Raw genomic sequence first — 19,584 nt, 5'->3', positions numbered from 1 at the left:
TCTAACACTTCCTAAAATTCACTAGTACAGATGTGTACTCTGAGACATCTTTAATAAGAATCAATCCCCCTTTTGGCTTTGACGGAAAGCGTGCATGATGTTACTCTGCTTATATCTGAGGCAGAGCTTGGCACCTGGTAGCGTTGACAGTGGGTGGACAGAGGGAGACAATCCCAAGAACCGATGTGAGGTTCAAACCCATGAACTGTGAGATCGTGACTTGAGCCGAATGCTCACCTGACGGAGCCACCCAGGCACCCCCCCTACTCTCTGGTTTTCAAACCTGTTGCACTGAAATGTCGTAACAACTCTATAAGACAGCAGTTTGCTCCCAGGTTACAAGCCTGAAAACCGCGTCTCAGAGAGGCTAGTAAATATGTCTTACAAGGTGCACCAAACGGTACGACTTCACACCAGATCGTACCTGCTTCAAACCTCATGCTTTTAAGGCCTCGAAATGCTTTATAATGAGCTGACAGTCCCATTAGCCTGAAACTAGTACAATAATCTATGTTGAAGCGGCTTAAAGTTAGTTTCCTAAGATTCCTCATGATAACCGAAGGGATGGCGATTGTTGACCCAGGCTTTCTTTGCAAAGGCAATTGGTGGCATGTGTGTAAAGCAAACACCCCGACATTAGTTTGAAATATTACTTGAGGGGCGCCTGGGTGGCTCAGTCGGTGGAGGGTCTGACTGTTGATTTCGGCTCAGGTCATGATCTCGCGGTTGGTGAGTTTGAGCCCCGCGTGGGGTTCTGCACTGAAAGGGCGGAGCCTGCTTGGGATTTTCTCTCTCTCTGCCCCTCCCCAGCTCGTGCTCTCTCTGTCTCTGTCTCTCTCGAAATAAACAGATAAACTTAAAAAATAAAATAAAATATTACTTCAAAGTGAAAACATTCTTTGCTGTCTCCCCAGGTCCTATTTATTTTGTTCCTTGACTTGTAAGTGAACTTGGGGGGCATGAGGTAAGGGGAGTAATAAATAAGTAAAATTTAGCAGTGGCCCAGCTAGACGGCCAAGATTAAACACAAAAACACTGCTGCGATTCTAGGTATTATTGTTGCCAACTGGGTGGGAGACAAATAATCCTGGTTTGAAATGGAGGGAGATCTAAAAGTAATTCTCTTTGGAGGGCCAGGCCATTCCTAATCCTTTATTTGATTTGCTCTGGGAGCTTTAGTGAGAAAAGAAATGAGAAGAACAGGTCAAGGAAGCTTGTGCAATAATATTTTCATGTTCTTTGCCCTGTTGACTTTTTAGAAGATAAATGTTATTATATTTTTCTACATGAAAAATACATACACATTATATAAAATTTGGAAAATTCATAAAATAAGAAGGTGAGGGAATGAGCATCTTCCATATTTCTGCCCCCCAAAAGGTAATCACTGGTTTCATTTTGGGACTTTTTTTTAGTTTACAGGCTTTGGAAAGTGTATTTACATAACCTTGACCACATTGTAAATTTAACTTGTTTCTGAAAAGTACTTTTTTTTTTTTTGAAAAACACTTTTTAAATGGTAATAACTGGAAGACTGATCAACATTATTCTTGGAACATATAACTGTGCTTTAGTTTGAGTAACAATAAGTTGGATGTTTTGGGGATTATCTCCTTTAAAACAAGAAAATGATACCACGTAGATCTTGCCTAGAAAAATTTAAAAATTACCTTGTGTTCATATAATCTTAGTATCTCAGAGTGTTTTATTTTGTCAACCAACAACCTAGAATATTCACGAATGGGGGGTTTAGGCCAAGGCCTATGGTAGAAAAAGTCAGATCTCTATAATCCCAAGGAAATACAATGCGTGCCTTCTTCAAGGAGCTTCAAAGCTCTCTTGGAAAAGAAAAAACCTGACTGACTTTATGAAAAGCGTTTTGTAATGGAAGTTATAAAATAAATGCAGATAATTAAATCCTCACTATATTTTGAAAATCTAATGTATAGAATTTAAAATATTGAAATTGGACTACAATACAAATAAGTTGTATTGCAAACTGCATTCTCAAAAAAACGTGGTAAATAGCTTAAGCGTTTAAAAAGATATCATTTGGGGCGCCTGGGTGGCTCAGTCAGTTGAGCGTCCGACTTCAGCTCAGGTCACGATCTCACGGTTTGTGAGTTCGAGCCCCACGTCGGGCTCTGTGCCGATAGCTCGGAGCCTGGAGCCTGCTTCGGATTCTGTGTCTCCCTCTCTCTCTGCCCCACCCCCACGTGTGCTCTGTCTCTCTCTGTCTCTCAAAAATAAATAAATGTAAAAAAAAATTTTTTTTAAAGATATCATTAATAATAGGCATTGATTTCATGATAATGAAAGGATTTTACTATTCCAGAATTGGTTGTTTTCAAAGGTTGAAAATATCGGAGAAGCACAGAGATGTTTTGAACAGAATATTCTATAATAATAAAAATTATGAAAAACTGGAGGTGACCAAAATGTCCATCAGGAAGATAAGGGATAAATGCACTATAGCACTTGCTTTCCATGGAATATTCTGCAATCATAATATATGATAGTTAATGAGGCATTTTTAATGACATGGATCAATGTTTGCGCTGTAGTATTCAGTATTAAAAACATTTTGATGGATGTCCATTGCTTTTGCATTACATATATAGTTTCCTCTTTAAAAATGACATCATATATGTGTTTAATATTATAAAGTTTTTCCAAGCCATTAAATATTTTTCCACGACATGATCAAAAAAACTTTTTTTTGTGTGCGTGCATGCGCGCAAGGGGGAGGGACAGAGGAGGAGAGAGAGAATCCCAAGTGGACTCCACACCATCGGTGCAGAACCGGACACAGGACACAAACCCACGGACTCCGAGATCATAACCTGAACTGAAATCAAGAGTTGGGACACTTAACCCACTGAGCCACCCAGGAGCCTCTACAACATGATTTTAAAAGACCAGAGTATTCTAGTTCTTGGGTGCCCCATTATTAATTTAACCAATCTTTTGTTTTGGGAACATATAAATTTTCCCTTTTAAAATTAATGCTTTGAATCTCCTTCTTTTTCCCCTTCTCCCTGTATGCCTTTCTCCTGCTCTTCTTTTCTCTGTCCTTCTTTTTTTTTTAATTTTTTTTTAATGTTTTTATTTATTTTTGAGACAGAGAGAGACAGAGCATGAGTGGGGGTGGGGCAGAGAGAGAGGGAGACACAGAATCCAAAGCAGGCTCCAGGCTCTGAGCTGTCAGCACAGAGCCCGACTCGGGGCTTGAACTCACGGACTGTGAGTTCATGACCCGAGCTGAAGTCGGACACTTAACCGACTGAGCCACCCAGGCGCCCCATAAGTTGTTCTACATAAAGATGGTGGCACATTCTGGTCTGTTCTGAGGACTTTGGGGGGGGGTAATACCCCCTCTGTGATGCATAGCTATTCTAAAGATGTCTAGACATCTTCAGGACCGAAGCCACTTCCAAAATTTCTCAGCATTCCATGGGGCCGAATGCCGTGGTTTTAGACACAAAGCAGTTCCAGAGCCATTGAATGGTGCCGCTAAATAAACCTGAAAGACGGTCGGAGTAAATGCCTGCGTGGGGAGTCTTACTCTGTCCAGCAGATCTTGTCTAGCAGCTCCTTCATGGTCATGTGGTCCCACTCCTCTGCAAGGGGTGCCTTCCACGGGGCATCACTGGGGATCTACACTCAGGTAAGGGTTCGGGGAGGGGGGGGGGAAACACAAATGTAACTTTCCATTTTAAATAGCGCTCTCAATAGTATTAAAAACTCTACCTTGAAGAAGGAAAACGTAAGCTTTCCAAATTCTCCCAGTAAGGATTTTTACTGCCTGACTGAAGCGGTTTGTGTAGCGTTCCTATTATCGGTCTACACCACCGGATCCATATTTAATTTCCGGTAACACGCCCCGCACAATCAACGGAGGCTACGTTGAAATCGGGCCACTTGCAAAAGTCGATGACCAAGTTACTCCTTTAGAGGCAGCATTCATAAATTTAGCTCTTTAACCAGGACCAGACAGGCGTACTAAGTCACACCTAAATTGGAGTTGCAGGTCAAGCTCCGTGTGTGTCAAAAGACCTTAGGAGTCTTATTCTGCTATGTCCTGAGGACTTTCTAAATTAGAAATGTCCTGCCATGAAGGCTGAGTGGTATATCGTCTTCTCCCCCCCTCACCGGTGATACACAGACAGCACTCTGGTGGACGTCTTACTCGTTTAGAGGGTAGAAACAAGTTCATTCGCCCATTTCGTAAATCTGCACGGAGATACCTTCTGTACGAAGCCATACGCTAGGCATTACTGACACATAATCCTTTCCTTCTCTTAAGGACTAAGCTTATGAAAAATACAAATGCAGTCAAAGAAGCTTTAGTGAGCTTTACCTCTCGTCCCATGTCATCCATCGTCCTCCACAGGTTGTTATGATCTAGGTACACAATTGGGTTCCACACAGGTGGGAAGGGGCCCCTGAAGGGGTATGATTTGCCCTGTGAGATAGAAGGTATTTTTAAAAGGAAACATTCACTATAATGTAAAAATACTCAAATTCCTTGTCAATTTGTGACATACACTTAAGTGTTTTAATTCCTTGTGTCCTTAGAACCCTACTTAGCTTTTCAGCATAGAAATTTCCAGCTCAATTCTCTGTTACCTAAATAAATTTGGTGCCAACCCCCCCAAAAACAATAAAAAGGTTTCTCTCTGAAATTAGAACCCCTACCACGAAAAATTTAAATGCCGGTACATTAGTGGGGTTACCAAAAGTTATCTCATTTGCCAGTGATACTTGCAAATACCTCAGAGTGATGGGACCCTATGGGTCTGGAGGATCAGAAAAACAACTATAAATGTTACACAAGGTAGAAGAAGATGAAAAACCGATTGTAGGGATGTAAACATATGTAGGAAGAGCCATAAGACAGAGCCCAGCAAGCTTTTCCAAGCAATCATAGGTGCTAGGTCAACAAGGAGTTCCCGGAGGAATTTCAAGGTCAAAGCAGAAAGAAGACACAATTCAGAGGCACCTGGGTGGTTGAGTTGGTTAATCGTCCAATTCGTGATTTCGGCTCAGGTCATGATCTCGGGGTCATGGGATTGAGCCCCTTGTCAGGCTCCATGCTAAGTGTGGAACCTGCTTAAGATTCTCTCTCTCTCTCTCTCTCTCTCTCTCTGTCTCTCTCTCTCTCTCCCCCTCCCTCCACCTGCTCCCCACCCCCTCTAAAATTAAAAAAAAAAATAAAGAAGAGAAAATTTCTTTTTTCTTTTAATGTTTATTTTTGAGACAGAGCATGAGTGGGGGAGCGGCAGAGAGAGAGGGAAACACAGAATCCAAAGCAGGCTCCAGGCTCTGAGCTGTCAGCACAGAGCCTGATGCGGGCCTCGAACCCACGAACCCGTGAGATCATGACCTGAGCCGAAGTTGGACGCTCAACCGACTGAGCCACCCAGGCGCCCCAAGAAGAAACAGTTTCAAGCCTCTCTTGGGAACATATTTGTACTACCTGGTTCTCCCAGCAGGGTAGGGACACCTCAACACAGAGATAAAGGACACACATTTCTCCAAAGATTAGTGATAAGACAGCCTGTAAATCATCTCTGGGAAGTTTAACCCAATGGCAGTTGGGGACACGCACAAAAAGCACTTTGGGTTAACCTGAAAGCCTGAGTCACAAGTCAGGCTGTGCTTCTGACATCATCTTTCCCCCAACGTGGGATAACTCAAGGTCCGTGGTCAGCCAAAATGTCACCGTAACTCTGAGTTGGTCAGGAAAGACTCATCTCACACTGATTTTGTAGGCAGAGAAATGAGTTGGGAAATGAGAAGACATTTTGTGCTCATTCTTGTATTCATTCTGTGGTCATGCTGGTCTTCTCTTTCGAACGAGGCCGTAAAGTTCTCAGGGAAGATTTATGATGCAGGCTTACTTTTCTTCTTGTGTTATGTAGAGTTCTCCAGAGAAACAGAACCAAGACCATTGTGTGTGTGTGTGTGTGTGTGTGTGTGTGTGTGTGTGTGTGTGTCTGTGTGTGTATGGCAGGGTGTGGAGAAGGAGATTTATTTTAAAAAATTGGCTCACACAATTGTGGAGGCTTGTCAAGTCCAAAATCTGCAGGGGAGGCCAGCAGGTTGGAGAGCCAGAGAACTGCACTTCATGTCCAAAGGCTGTCTGCTGGCAGAATTTCCTCTTCCTTCCAGGACCGTGGTCTTTTTCTATTAAGGCCTTCAACTGATTAGACGAGGCCCACTCTCATTATGGAGGCTCATCTACTTTGCTCAAAGTCTACTGATTTCTTTTTTTTTAATTTTTTAATGTTTATGTGTGTGTGTGTGTGTGTGTGTGTGTGTGTGTGTGTGTGTGTATGAAAGAGAGAGAGAGAGAGAGAGAGAGAGAGCGAGCAGGGGACAGAGCAGAGAGGGCAGAGACAGAGGGAGACACAGAATCCCAAGCAGGCTCCAGGCTCTGAGCTGTCAGCACAGAGCCTGACGCGGGGCTTGAACCCACAAACCATGAGATCATGACCTGAGCTGAAGAAGGACGCTTAACTCACTGGGCCACCCAGGCACCGCCCCCCCCTCAAAGTCTACTGATTTCAATGTTAATCTCACCTAAAAATACCTTCATGGAAACATCTAGGATAGTGTTTGACCAAATATTGTTATTGTGGCCCAGCCAAGTTAACACATTAACCATCACAGTTTTTAATTAACTTTATTAAGGCATAATTTACATACAATGCAACCATTTTAAATGTACAATTTGGGGAGTTTTGACACATGTATGCACCCATGTCACTACCACCATGATCAAGATAGAAAACATTCCCATCACCCCATAGAAAGTTCTCCTTTGTCCCTTGCCAATCAATTCCTGCCCCTCCTTTTCTTTATTGTCACACAAAACAAAATAGTAACTTTATTTTTTTTAATGTTTTGTTTATTTTTGAGGGAGAGAGAGAGAGAGACAGATCACGAGTAGGGGAGGGGCAGGGAGAGAGGGAGACACAGAATCTGAGGCAGACTTCAACCTCTAATCTGTCAGCACAGACCCTGACACGGGGCTTGAACCCACGAACTGCGAGATCATGACCTGAGCCAAGTCGGAAGCTTAGCTGCCTGGGCCTCTGGAGGTGCCCCCAAAATAGTAACTTTAATTTGTGGTCACACAACCGTCACTTCTGGTTTGTTAAGTTTACATGTCTTCTTTCAGTTTTTAATAAATATTTATTTTTGAGAGAGAAAGAAAGAGAGAGGGGGGAGAGAGGCAGAGAGAGAGGATCTGAAGCGGGCTCTGAGTGGTCAGCCCAGAGCCCGACACGGGGCTCGAACTCCCAAACTGCAAGATCGTGACCCGAGCCGAAGTTGGATGCTTAAATGACTGAGCCACGCAGGTGCTCCTTCTTTCAGTTCTACTGAGATATAACTGACATAAAACTCTGTGGAAGTTTAAAATGTACAGCCTCATGACTTGATTTACATATGCTATGAAGTGATTACATAGTTTAGTTAACACCTATCGCCTTATATAGACACCAAAAAAAGACAAAACTGGGTTTTTCCTTGTGATGAGAACTACTCTCTTGCAAAGTGCCCTCTCATCACCTCATTCAGAAGCACATGACTTACCACTGATGATATTAATCTTGATCCCTTGGTTAAGGGTGGCTCCTGTCCACTTTCTCCACTGTAAACTTACCATTTTCCCCTTTCCGTGCTCTGTCCTTTGGAAGAGAGTCACTAATTTCAGTCCAACCTCAAGAGGAGATAGGAGAGGGGGGGCGCTCCCGGGTGGCTCAGTCAGTTAAGCGTCTGACATGGCTCAGGTCATGATCTCACGGCTCTTGAGTTCAAGCCCTGCGTCGGGCTCTGTGCTGATGGCTCGGAGCCTGGAGCCTGTTTCAGATTCTGTGTCTCCTTCTCTCTCTGCCCTTCCCCCGTTCATGCTCTGTCTCTCTCTGTCTCAAAAATAAGTAAACGCTAAAAAAAATTAAAATTCTTCTCTAAGGAAGATTTGCCTCTTTCCCCCTTGTTATTTATTTGTTCAATCACCTATTTGCATCACTATGGACTCATATATTTGCTTCATACTCTGGATTGTAATCTAATACTGTATTATTTATTTTGTTGTTCAAATTGTTCCACTCGTGTCCACAGGGAGCTCATTCAGGCTGGCTCTTGTGTCCTTTGCAATGACCCCATCGTTTTGTTTCTTGAGCACTTCCTCGACTTCTGGCACTAGAAGATTCTCTGGCCTCCTCTTCTATTAACTCTGCCTCAACCCTACGATCTGCTGTTTTTTTCAAGGAGACTTCATTCCTTTTAGCAAAAGAATGATATTTAGAAGCAACTCCTGGGGGGTGCCTGAGTGGCTCAGTTGGTTGAGTGTCCAACTCTTGATTTGGGGTCAGGTCATGATTCCTGGGTCATGGGCTTGAGCCCTTCGTAGGACTCATGCTGTGCGTGGAGCCTGCCTGGGATTCTCTCTCTCTCTCTCTCTCTCTCTCTCTCTCTCTCTCTCTCTCCCCTTCTGCCCTTTCCCCTGCTCGTGCTCTCTCTCTCTCTAAAATAAAGTTAAAAATTAAAAAAAAAAAAAGTAGTGGGTGCCCAGATGGCTCGGTCAGTTAAGTGTCCAACTTTGGCTCGGGTCACGATCTTGCAGTTTGTAAGTTCGAGCCCCACGTCAGGCTCTGTGCTGACAGTTCAGAGCCGGGAGCCTGCTTCAGATTCTGTGTCTCCCTCTTCTCCCTGTCCCTTCCCTGTTCGAGCTCTGTCTCTCTCTCGCTCTCTGTCAAAAATAAGTAAACATTAAAAAAAATTAAAAAACAAAAAGGAAGCAGCTTCTGGCTGCTCCAGGTATGCTGACTTAAAAAAAAAAAACAAAACAGCTCTATTGGGATATAATTCTTCTACCATATCATACAATTTACATGCTGACTTTTTAAAACCTCTCCTTATGCCTGTATCAGTGTTCAGCACACAGAACATAGTGGAGATCTGTGACCGACCCACGGGATCACTCTCCACAAAGGACGCCTGAGTCCCCATTCCGGCTTTGCCTTTTCCTAAGTTGATTGACACAGAGCAAGTGAGTTGCTTAATCTCCTTGGGCCCCAGACGGCATCTTTCCAACTCAACATCTGTTGGCCGCATCACCTTCCTCCAGGAAGTATGCCCAGATTACCTTAAACGGCTGGGTTAGGGAGCCTTCTCAGTGTCCCAGAGTTCTCCATTTACCATTCATCTGCCACTGTCTCCACTGCACCAGCTTCGTGTATTTCTCATTCTGTGTCACCCCCTGGGATCTCAGCTGTAAGAGCATGGGCTCTGCAGTTGGCCTACCTCGGTCAAGTGATGGGTCTGTCTGCCAGTCACCAGCTGTGTTAAGTTGCTTAGCCTCTCTGGGCCTCAGTCTAGCCGTGTGTAAAACGGAACGACAGCAGCTTCCTCACGGATGTGCTGGGACAATGAAGTGAGTTGAGCCACGTAAGTCACTTTGGACGCTGGCCAGCACGCGGGAGGTTCTCCATAAATGTTGTGTTGCTATTGCTGCAGCTGCTACTGTCGTGATCCTAACCTCCGCATGCCTGGGGACTGCTGCGATGGACAGGTGAGTTCATCTCAGCAGTAGGACCTTGAACTGGCTATTTGCTCGACACCCAACGTCCTCAATTCCCACAATGATCGTTTGTACTTAGGTTTTTTTCTTAGTCCTTTTGGGCTGCCATAACAAAGTACCATAGATATTTCTCTCCCATGGTTCTGGAGGCTGGGAAGTCCAAGATCAAGGTGCTGGCAGCTTAAGTGTCTGGTGGGGGCCGCTTCACGGTTTATGATGGCGGTCTTCTTGCTGTGTCCTCCCATGGCAGAAGAGACAAGGGATCTATCTCCCTGGGGTTTCATAATTTTATAAGGGCACTGAGCTCATTCGGGAGGGCTCCAGCTCAGGACCCAGTCACTCCCAAAGGCCCCATCTCCTCATGCTTTCGCATTGTGGGTCAGGATTTCAACATGTGAATTTGGGGGAGCCACATTCAGTGTAGAGCAGATTTCTTAACACTATTATTAACTTCCTACTTTTTTTCTTTTAATTTTTTTAGTGTTTATTTTATTTTTGAGAGAGAGAGAGTGAAAGCAGAGGAGGGGCAGAGAGAGAAGGAGGCACATAACCTGAAGCAGGTTCCAGGCTCTGAACTGTCAGCACAGAGTCCGACGTGGGGCTCGAACCCACGAACCATGAGATCGTGACCTGAGCTGAAGTCGGACACTTAACCAACTGAGCCACCCAGGTGCCCCAACCTTCTTCTTTTCAAGTCTGCCACTGAGCCCAGACCTACTCTGGCGGTTGCCAATTCCCGCCAGGAGAGGAGTGTCAGCCCCTGACCCCTTTCCCACCATGCGCACAAGGTACTTAAGGAAAGAGGGTGAGGGACAGAACTTCAGTATTCAAGAAGCAAGTCAGGCTACCTACCGGGGCAGAGTGCATCCAAGACTGGGAAACAAAGACATCTCCCTAGACTCCTCAGTGTGGCCGAAGGGGATCGGAAACTCTACCCTCACCCAAAAGGTGTTCTTCACCTTTCCCCAGGGCAAGCTCCATGCATGAGTCAGAATAGAGTTCTCAGATTTTAAAAAAATATTTATTTTTGAGCACGCGAGCAGGGGACGGGCAGAAAGAGAGAAGGAGACCAAATCCTAAGCAGGCTCCAGGCTCTGAGCTGTCAGCACAGAGCCCGACGCGGAGCTCAAACCCATGAACCGCAAGATCGTGACCTGAGCCGAGGTCAGACGCTTAATCGACTGAGCCCCCCAGGCGTCTTTAGAGTTCTCAGATTTTGAAACAACTGTCTTTATGTTCCCAGGAGCAGCCCTGGCCATTGGTGCAGATCCTGGCAGTGATGGAGCAGACCCCAACTAACCAATTCTGCTGGGCTTGTTTGTACTTTTCTTTAAGCCCCGCGCTGGTGATTTCTGGCAGAACCAAAGTGTTGCTGAAGACAAACACACACACAAAACCCCCAGAGAGCTCAACTGTTTGGCTGAGTACTATTTTCTTTCCCTCCATCTTGGTCCTAAGGGTTTTTTGGTGGTGGTGGTTTTTTCTTCCCATGGAAGGGGTGACTGTTCCATCTGCTTGTGGCTTTATCTCTTTCTGTCACAGTCACAGTGAGTGTAGCGGGGAATGGATGGGAAATGTCTGGCAAATCATCATGAGCCATCCACCAGCCAGTAAGTATATATTGGTGGCTAATATCAAAATCCCTGCAATACAAATTGAAAAACTTTTTTTGGTTTATTTATTTATTTTTAAAATTTTTTTTGTTAAAAAACATTTTTTTAATGTTTATTTATTTTTAGGAGACAGAAACAGAGCACGAGTCGGGGACGGACAGAGGGAGGGAGACACAGAATCCGAAGCAGTCTTCAAGCTCCGAGCTGTCAGCACAGGGCCCGACGCAGGGCTCGAACTCACAAACCACGAGATCATGACCTGAGCCAAAGTCGGACGCCCAACCGACTTTGCCACCCAGGCGCCCCTGTTTATTTATTTTTTTGACAGAGAAAGAGAGAGAGAGAACAAGCTGAGGAGGGCAGAGAGAAAGGGAGAGAGAACCCCAAGCAGGCTCTGCACTGTTAGCAGACAGCCCAATGCGGGGCTTGATCTCACGAACCGTGAGATCGTGACCTGAGCTGAAATCAGGAGTTGGACGTTTAACCGACTGAGCCACCCAGGCGCCCCACCCTGTGATACAAGTTGAGTAAGCATCGTAGCAAGCACCATGAGGAAGGATTTGAGACCAAGGCACGTTGTCTTACGGGCTTTCTAGAATAAACAGTGGAGCGAAGTGAGCGGCAAACACATGGTACAGAGCAGTCCAAGCTCTTTGGGGGTCACTTCATGGCTGAAAGGCATACATCTTGCTGGTGGGGAGAAAGTGAATCCCAGGAACCATGCTTGATGTGACACATCATAGGGATGTGTATATGTGTGTGTGTTCTACTACAGGAGTTTTAGATGACAAAGAAAATAAAGAAACAGTAGGTATTCCTGAAATCCCACCAAGCGGAAATCTATAGTGGGTATGAACATTTCAGCTATGTTTCTTGCATTCTTTCATGTATTTTCACAATTCTACACTTGAGGCCCTACCGTCCACACAATTGCCTCCCTGCTAGCATCCAGTCAATACCGTATCCTCAACACTTCCCATGTCATTTATGTCCCCGAGAAGCATACTTCCCTTGATGATTACGTAACATTCCACACCACGCAGAGACCAGGAGTTTCTCAAACTGTGATCCAAGGACCCCCTCGGGCTCCCTAAAGTACATTCAGAGAGTCTGTGAGGGTCTCCCTTTTCCAAGCACATGTGAAGGAAGACTTCCTTTATTTATTTCAACCCAAACAACACGCTGCAATGGACTGAATGCCAACACAGATACGAGAATCCAGCTCTCGGCTATCAAGCAGACGTGAAAAAGATATGCAGAATGTAAATCGATGCCACTCACGCATTTTTTTTTGTTTTGGAAACTATGCATTTCGTACAAATATGTTATATCAGACAGTAATCGGGTTATTGTTATTTTCGGTGAATTAATATTCAAACAATCCTCAATTTTAATTTCTAATATAGTAAAGATAGACAGAGTCACATGGGCAAAAGCTACTCGAAGTTCTTCATGTTTAGGAAGGTAAAAGTTTGGGAGCACCTGAGTGGCTCAGTCGGTTGGGCGTTCGACTTCGGCTGAGGTCATAATCTCGCAGTTTGTGGGTTCGAGCCCCACATCGGGCTCTGTGCTGACAGCTCGGAGCCCGGAGCCTGCTTCGGATTCTGTGCCTCCTTCTCTCTCTGCCCCTCCCCCACTCACTCTGTGTCTCTCTGTCTCTCAAAAATAAATAAACATTAACAAAATTTTTTAAAGAATGTAAAAGTTTGAAGAGCACCGCAAGGGACACAGGATGGCTTTTAAGAGGCCAACACAACTGACTTAAATGGACTCTTGAAACTTGATAGCTGTGTGACTACAGGCTAGTCGCTTGACATTTATGTTCTCTTAACTGTAGATTTGGAATAATGGCACCCATCTCACAGGGGCTTTATAGGCATTAAGTGAGTTTATACATAGCAAACAAAATGTGCTCATTAAACAGATGTTGCTGATGGCTTTGTGATCATGATAAACGTCCCGTCATTTACACAACCACCCACCTCTTACCCATACATCCACATCCATATTTTTGATTAACCTCCTTTGGATAAATTCTTAGAATCGAAAATTCTTGGCATGAAGACTTTTTACTTGGTTCTAAAAGATATATATATATATATATATATATATATATATATATATATATATAAAACATTCCACCCAAGAAAAATAGAAAACACATTTTCCTCAAGTACACACAGAAGAATCCCCCAGTTAAATCACATAAAAAGAGACATAACAAATATTATAAATTTAAGAAGACTGAAACCATACCAAGTACATTTTCCAACCACAAAAACTAAAGGCCGACAATAAAACAGAGCTGGAAAATTGACAATGTAAATATTAAATATTTAATATGTAAATATTAAGCAGCACACTATTGCACAAGCAACAGGTCAAATAAGAAATCAAACGGTAAATCAAAATATGCCTCAAAACAAAAGAAAAAGAAAACACAATATTCCAAGCAGATGTTAAGTGAAATTTATGCCATCAGTGCTTGTGTTAAGAAAAACAGTTCAGGGGCGCCTGGGTGGCTCAGTTCGTTAAGGGTCTGAGTCCTGATTTTGGCTCAGGTCATGATCTCACTGCTCCTGAGTTTGAGCCCCGAGTCCGGCTACGTGCTGATAGTGTAGAGCCTGCTTGGGATTCTCTTTCTCCCTTTCTCTGCCCCTCCCTTGCTCTCTCTCTCTCTCTCTCTCTCTCAAAATAAATAAATGAGCATTATAAAAAAAAAAGCAACTGACTTAATGATCACGTGACCCTATTTTGTAGTCTGTGAGCCTCAGCCGACTCAGGAAAGACATCTGAAATCTGCCTTCTGGATTCCCCACCTACCAAAGCAGGTGAGAAGCTCTCAGAAACAGGCTGGCTTAGTGACACCACATCACTAATATCACTCTCAATGCTCCAGATGTCCTGCTCTTGTTGTCTGGAGGCAAAGACCCTGCATCCTGATTTCTGTCCCATCAGGGAAGTCCCTCTGCCATTTTATTCCCAGCACTGACCTCAGTCTCAGCCAGTAGGAACAGGTGGCCTGGCTCTTCTTAGATCCAGCTCCCCGAGAGTGACCTTTTCCTCTCGGGGGGTTTTCTCTGCTGTTCATGGGAATCTTGCCCTCCTTCCCTGCGGGGAGCCAGAGAAGGCCACCCAGCCCTCCAGAACTCAGTCACTTTTATAGCTATCGGCAAGGACTATGCTTAGGCCATAAACAAATTTGGAGGACCAAGCTTTACTGTCAGTCTATACTTCCAGTTTGGAAGAAAAGAAACGGATTCTTGCCCATGGGGGAGAGAGGAAGGAAGTCCTATAAGCTTTACTTAGCAAATGGTTTTCTTCCTCTGTTCATGAGCTCACATTTCTTTTTTTTTATGTTTATTTTTGAGGCGGGGGGGGGGGGGGCAGAGAGAAAGGGAGACACAGAATCCGAAGCAGGCTCCACGCTCCGAGCTGTCAGCACAGAGCCTGATGTGGAGCTCAAACTCACAAATTGTGAGATCATGACCTGAGCTGAAGCCAGATGCCTAACTCGTGAACTGCGAGATCATGACCTGAGGGGAAGTCGGACGCTTAACTGACTGAGCCACCCAGGTGCCCCTTTGAGTTCACATTTCTAAGCACCGTGAGCTGGCATTGACACTGTCTTCTGATTACACCACCACATGGGAAAGCTGGAGGGAGCGGGTAGACAATGGCAAGGTCTTTGGAACCAGCCAGCAGCACGATAGCCCGTGAAAGGCCTGGAACCGTCCATGCAGGGAGAAATGGGGGTGGTGATGGCTAAGATATTAAGCAAAACCCTGCAGGAATAATGATAACAAACAGTAAGACAACAGCTAACACAGAGTGTGTACCTTGTTCTCTTAGGCACTTTGCCTGTACTGACTCATTAATTTTCACAACAACCCTTTCAGAAGGAGAAGCTGAGGCAGATGAAATCATGACCATTTGCTCAAGGTCTCATAAGTAATAAGCAGCAGCGGGATATAAATTCAGACATTCAAAGGCCACTGCTCTTGATCATGAAGCTTCCCAGCCTCTTAATTATAATTATTAAACACCACAGGGCTAACAGTTTCCATTAAAGTATTTAATTTAATGCTCACAACAACTCCGTGCGTAAGCTGCTTATTGTAGGTTTCATTTTACAAATGAGTTCTGAAGCACAGAGAGGTTGAGTAATTTGTTCAAGGTCACACAGCTTGCATGCAGTGAGAACAGAATTTAACCTCGGGTTCATGTATTCAGGGCTCAAGCTCTTACTTAGGTCTCTGCTCTATGAGCCTCTGCTCAGTTCACTTAAAGGAGGTCTCTGGAAGGCCAGTTCGATCCAGTAACCACTTGAGATTCTTTTCTTTTTTGATTAAAACTTTTTTATTAAAAAAATTTTTAATTAATTTAGTTTTATATTTTAACTTTTTGTTATTTACTTATTTTTATTTATTTTATTTTTTAATTTTTTAAATGCTTATTTATTTTTGAGAGACAGCACAGAGCCCAACGCTGTGGGCTGGAACCCAGGAACCGTGAGATCATGACCTGAGCCGAAGTCAGGCACTTAACCGACTGAGCCACCCAGGTGCCCCTGATTGCAATTTTAATAAGGTGGTCAAGGAAGACCTCGCTGAGAAGGTGACATTTGAGGGAAAAGATAAAAGAGGACAGAGAACCGTGGGACTCTCTGGGAGGGCAGGGAACAGTGTCCTGACATGGGCGTATTCCTGAACTTCAGAAGGGAAAGGAAGGAGGCCAGCTCCATCCCATCCCTGCTACTGGGATGCGCCCTTGCTCCCTGGAACAAATCCAGGCACCTGAGTCTGTTTCTGGAGGTGACTGCCGAGGAGATGGCCTCTGTGCTCTGGTCAGGCGGACAAGTTTCCCCGATCTTAGCAGCCCGTCGTCACCCCTGCGTTACTGCAGCTTCTTCCCTCGAAGATTCGTTGCTTTCTGATCTCCGTCGGTGCAAAGCTTTCTATGCCCAGCACAAGACAGGTTCTTCTAGAAGCCTTCCAAAATTCACCTCACCCCCAATCGGTGCACTAAACATAAAGTTCACTCCATTTCAAGCCCCTACTGTGTTGGCCAGCACCTGTCCACTTTGTTATCTGGATAGCATTCTCTAGGTGTTCCGAGTGGGTATCTCTTCTCTTTCCGGTCCCTTCAGGAAAGGAATCAATCATCTGCATGCTCCCATAACGCTTAAGAGCGTTATATATTCAATCAGTGTTTGACAAGCTTTGGATGATTGAATGGAGGAACGGACGGATAGACGGGTGACTGGAAATTGAATGTTCGTGTCCTTCCCACACCACTCGTATGTTGAAACCTAACCTCCTGTGTGACAGTTTTTAGGAGAGGGGCCCTGAGTGTTTTCTGAACATAATCAAAATTAATTTCTCCTGAAAAACATAAAGTGTGGGGCACCTGGGTGGCTCAGTCGGTTAAGCGGCCGACTTCGGCTCAGGTCATGATCTCGCGGTCCGTGAGTTCGAGCCCTGCATCGGGCTCTGGGCTGACAGCTCAGAGCCTGGAGCCTGCTTCCGATTCTGTGTCTCCCTCTCTCTGACCCTCCCCCATTCATGCTCTGTCTCTCTCCGTCTCAAAAATAAACGTTAAAAAAATTTCTTTTTTAAAAACATAAAGTGCTCCGAGTAGGAAGCTGGAAATTGTGACTCCTCCCCCAAAGGCCTAATCAATGTCTTTGTCCTCTTTATCTTCACAATCTGTTATCAATACACCTGCCAATGGGGATAGACCCTGAGTTCCACAGGGAAGGGTCTCCAAAATTAGCTCATACATTTACCTCAAAGAATAAGCATGTTGAGAAATATGGAGAGTTTTTTTGTTAATGTCTATTTATTTTTGAGAGAGAGAGCAAACAAGCATGGAAGGGGCAGAGACAGAGAGAGAGACAGACAGACAGACAGACAATCCCAAGCAGCCTCCTCGTATCAGTGCAGAACCTGACGTGGGGCTGGATCTCACAAACCTCAAGATCATGACCTGAGCCGAAATCAAGAGGTGGAGGCTTAAACCAATGAAGCCACTCAGGCTCCCCTAAAGATTTCGTTCCTTTTTTAACCAAAAAAAAATTTTTTTTATTTTGAGAGAGAGAGATAGAGAGCAAGCGGGGAAGGGGCAGAGAGAGAGAGGGAGAGACAGAATCACAAGCAGGCTGTGCACTGTCAGTGTAGAGCCTGATGTGGGGTTCGAACTCACAGACCGGGAGATCATGGCCTGAGCCCAAGTCAAGAGTCAGGCGCTCAACCAACTGGGCCACCCAGCTGCCCTGGCCTAAAGATTTTATTTTTAAGTGACCTCGACACCCAACGTGGGGCTCGAACTCACAACTCTTGAGATCAAGAGTTGCACGCTCCACCGACCGAGTCGGGCATCCCTGGAAAGGCATGAAGCTTCATGCCTTTAATCACGTGCTGCTTACATCAGCCACTTCCAGCTATATCACGTTGCAAACCATCAAGGACACACCATTGAAGCCAAGAGGTTGTTTCCAAAGCAGAATAATGCCCGCAGCTAAAATCTGTTTTCCTGTGCCAATTTTTTTCAGTCTTTGAATTAGTAGACACATAAGCGTTTATTTGACCAAATAGCACAGGCATCTAAAATATCCCAATAAATACCATCCCTCTATTGAGGGCATATAATTTCTGAACGACGCATTACCCAACATGTGCCAGCACTAGCAAAGTTCCAGAATGCTCTGGCCCTGAATAATGTACTTTTCAAAAATAGGAGGACTACCCGGCAGTGTTAGCTTTCCCGGGAGAAGTCCTGGTTCACACAAAATGCTGTGCCATCACAATGCCAGGGTTCTTGACCTTCTCTGGGACGAGGGCCTCCCTGCAAATCTGTTGAAAACCATGGAATCTCTCCAGTCAAGGGCACGCATACAGGCCACCTTGCATAAAATCCTGAGTGTGTCTGGCACGCCCCCGTGGGTCCTTCACCAAGAGTGCAGGAATTTGAGGTTATAAAAGTGTGATGACAGGGCGCCTGAGTGGCTCAGTCAGTTATGCGTCCGACCTCAGCTCAGGACATGATCTCACGGTCTGTGGGTTCGAGCCTCTCACTGGGCTCTGAGCTGACGGTGTGGAGCCCGCTTGGGATTCTCTCTCTCGTCCCTCTCTCTCTCTCTCTTCCCCTTCCTGACACACGTGCTCTCTCTCTTTCAAAAAGAAATAAACATGAAAAACAATTTTGCAAATTACAAGTGTGATGACAGTATTACACCTGGATAATGGGACCGTAACATAGTCTAACCACTTGGCAAAACTGTTTGGCAATGTTTACTAAAGCTGAATGTTGTGCGTAGCTTACGGCCCATTTCTTGATGCCCAGGAAAATGTTCTCCAAACAACACACAAGAATGTTAAATGTCCTCGGATCGTAGTATGGATGACTAAATTGAATTATAGTCCCACAGTGGAACACCATAAAGCAACGGGAATGATCTACAATGACCCATGGTAACAAATATGAATTTCACAACATAAATGCACAAAAGAAGCCAAGCCAAAGATGACAGGCTGGAAGATTCCGTTTGTATAAAGTTCTAAAACAGGCGAAATTAATCTCCCGAAGTAACAGAAGTCGTGATAGTGGTTATCCCTGGGGATAGGATAGTGTTAGCACGGGAGCGTGCGGAAGCTTCTGGGGGCTGATCATGTTCTGTTTCTTGGTCTGGGTGCTTCATGGCTGTGTTCGCTTTGGGGACATTCATCCAGCTGTACCTTTATGGAGGTCTCCTTTTCTGTAGACATGTTGTCCACCAGTAAAAATTGACATACTCTGAATAGACTAAAAACCATTGAATTGTGCACTTTAAGCGGGACAACTGCATACTTTGTGAATTCTATTTTAATGAAGTGGCTTTAAAAAAACTGATGGTTGATGTAACGTCTGAACTCAGGGTGAGGAAGGTTAGCACCCAGAAAAGGAGCCCTAGAATGTCTTAAGAAGCATAGATTAGCTGACCCCATTAAGTACATTCACAATGTTGTGCAACCATCGCCACTATCCATTTTCATCATCCCAAACAGAAACTTCATACCCACTGAATACTATCTCCTCATTTCCCCCTCCCATCACATCCTGGTAACCTCCACCCACCTTGCACCTGCCGAGCTGCTCCCCTTCAACTGCGGAGATCCTTCTGCCACGCCACAGAGTGATTTCCTGGGTGTTCTGAGTGACCTGACCTCAATAGAGCTGTGTTGGAGGGACGAGGAAAGTCCAGGGTTCCCCCTACTTCTCCGCCATCTTAACTCCTCTCCATTCCTGGTAACCTCTATTTTACTTTCTGTCTTTATGAATTTGCCTATTCTAAAATTTTTTTTTAATGTTTTTATTTGTTTTTGAGACAGAGAGAGACAG

The 19,584-nt window shown here is 44.7% G+C and overlaps 1 protein-coding gene across 1 annotated transcript in view; it reads right to left on the bottom strand.

Moving 5' to 3' along the window:
• MAOB (monoamine oxidase B) overlaps window positions 1–19,584 on the bottom strand; it is a 114,063-nt gene that overhangs the window by 26,074 nt on the left and 68,405 nt on the right. The window contains exons 4-5 of the mRNA XM_019417335.2: window positions 4,361–4,465; window positions 3,566–3,657 (exon numbers count right to left, since the gene is read on the bottom strand). Of these exons, the coding sequence (XP_019272880.2) occupies window positions 3,566–3,657; window positions 4,361–4,465 (197 nt within the window). The remainder of the gene's footprint in view (window positions 1–3,565; window positions 3,658–4,360; window positions 4,466–19,584) is intronic.

The sequence above is a fragment of the Panthera pardus genome, unplaced genomic scaffold (assembly GCF_024362965.1).
Source record: "Panthera pardus isolate Hobbes unplaced genomic scaffold, ASM2436296v1 HiC_scaffold_27, whole genome shotgun sequence".
Lineage (NCBI taxonomy): Eukaryota > Metazoa > Chordata > Mammalia > Carnivora > Felidae > Panthera > Panthera pardus.
The sequence above is the reverse complement of the archived record's forward strand: the minus strand, read 5'-3'. Positions and strand labels throughout refer to the sequence as shown.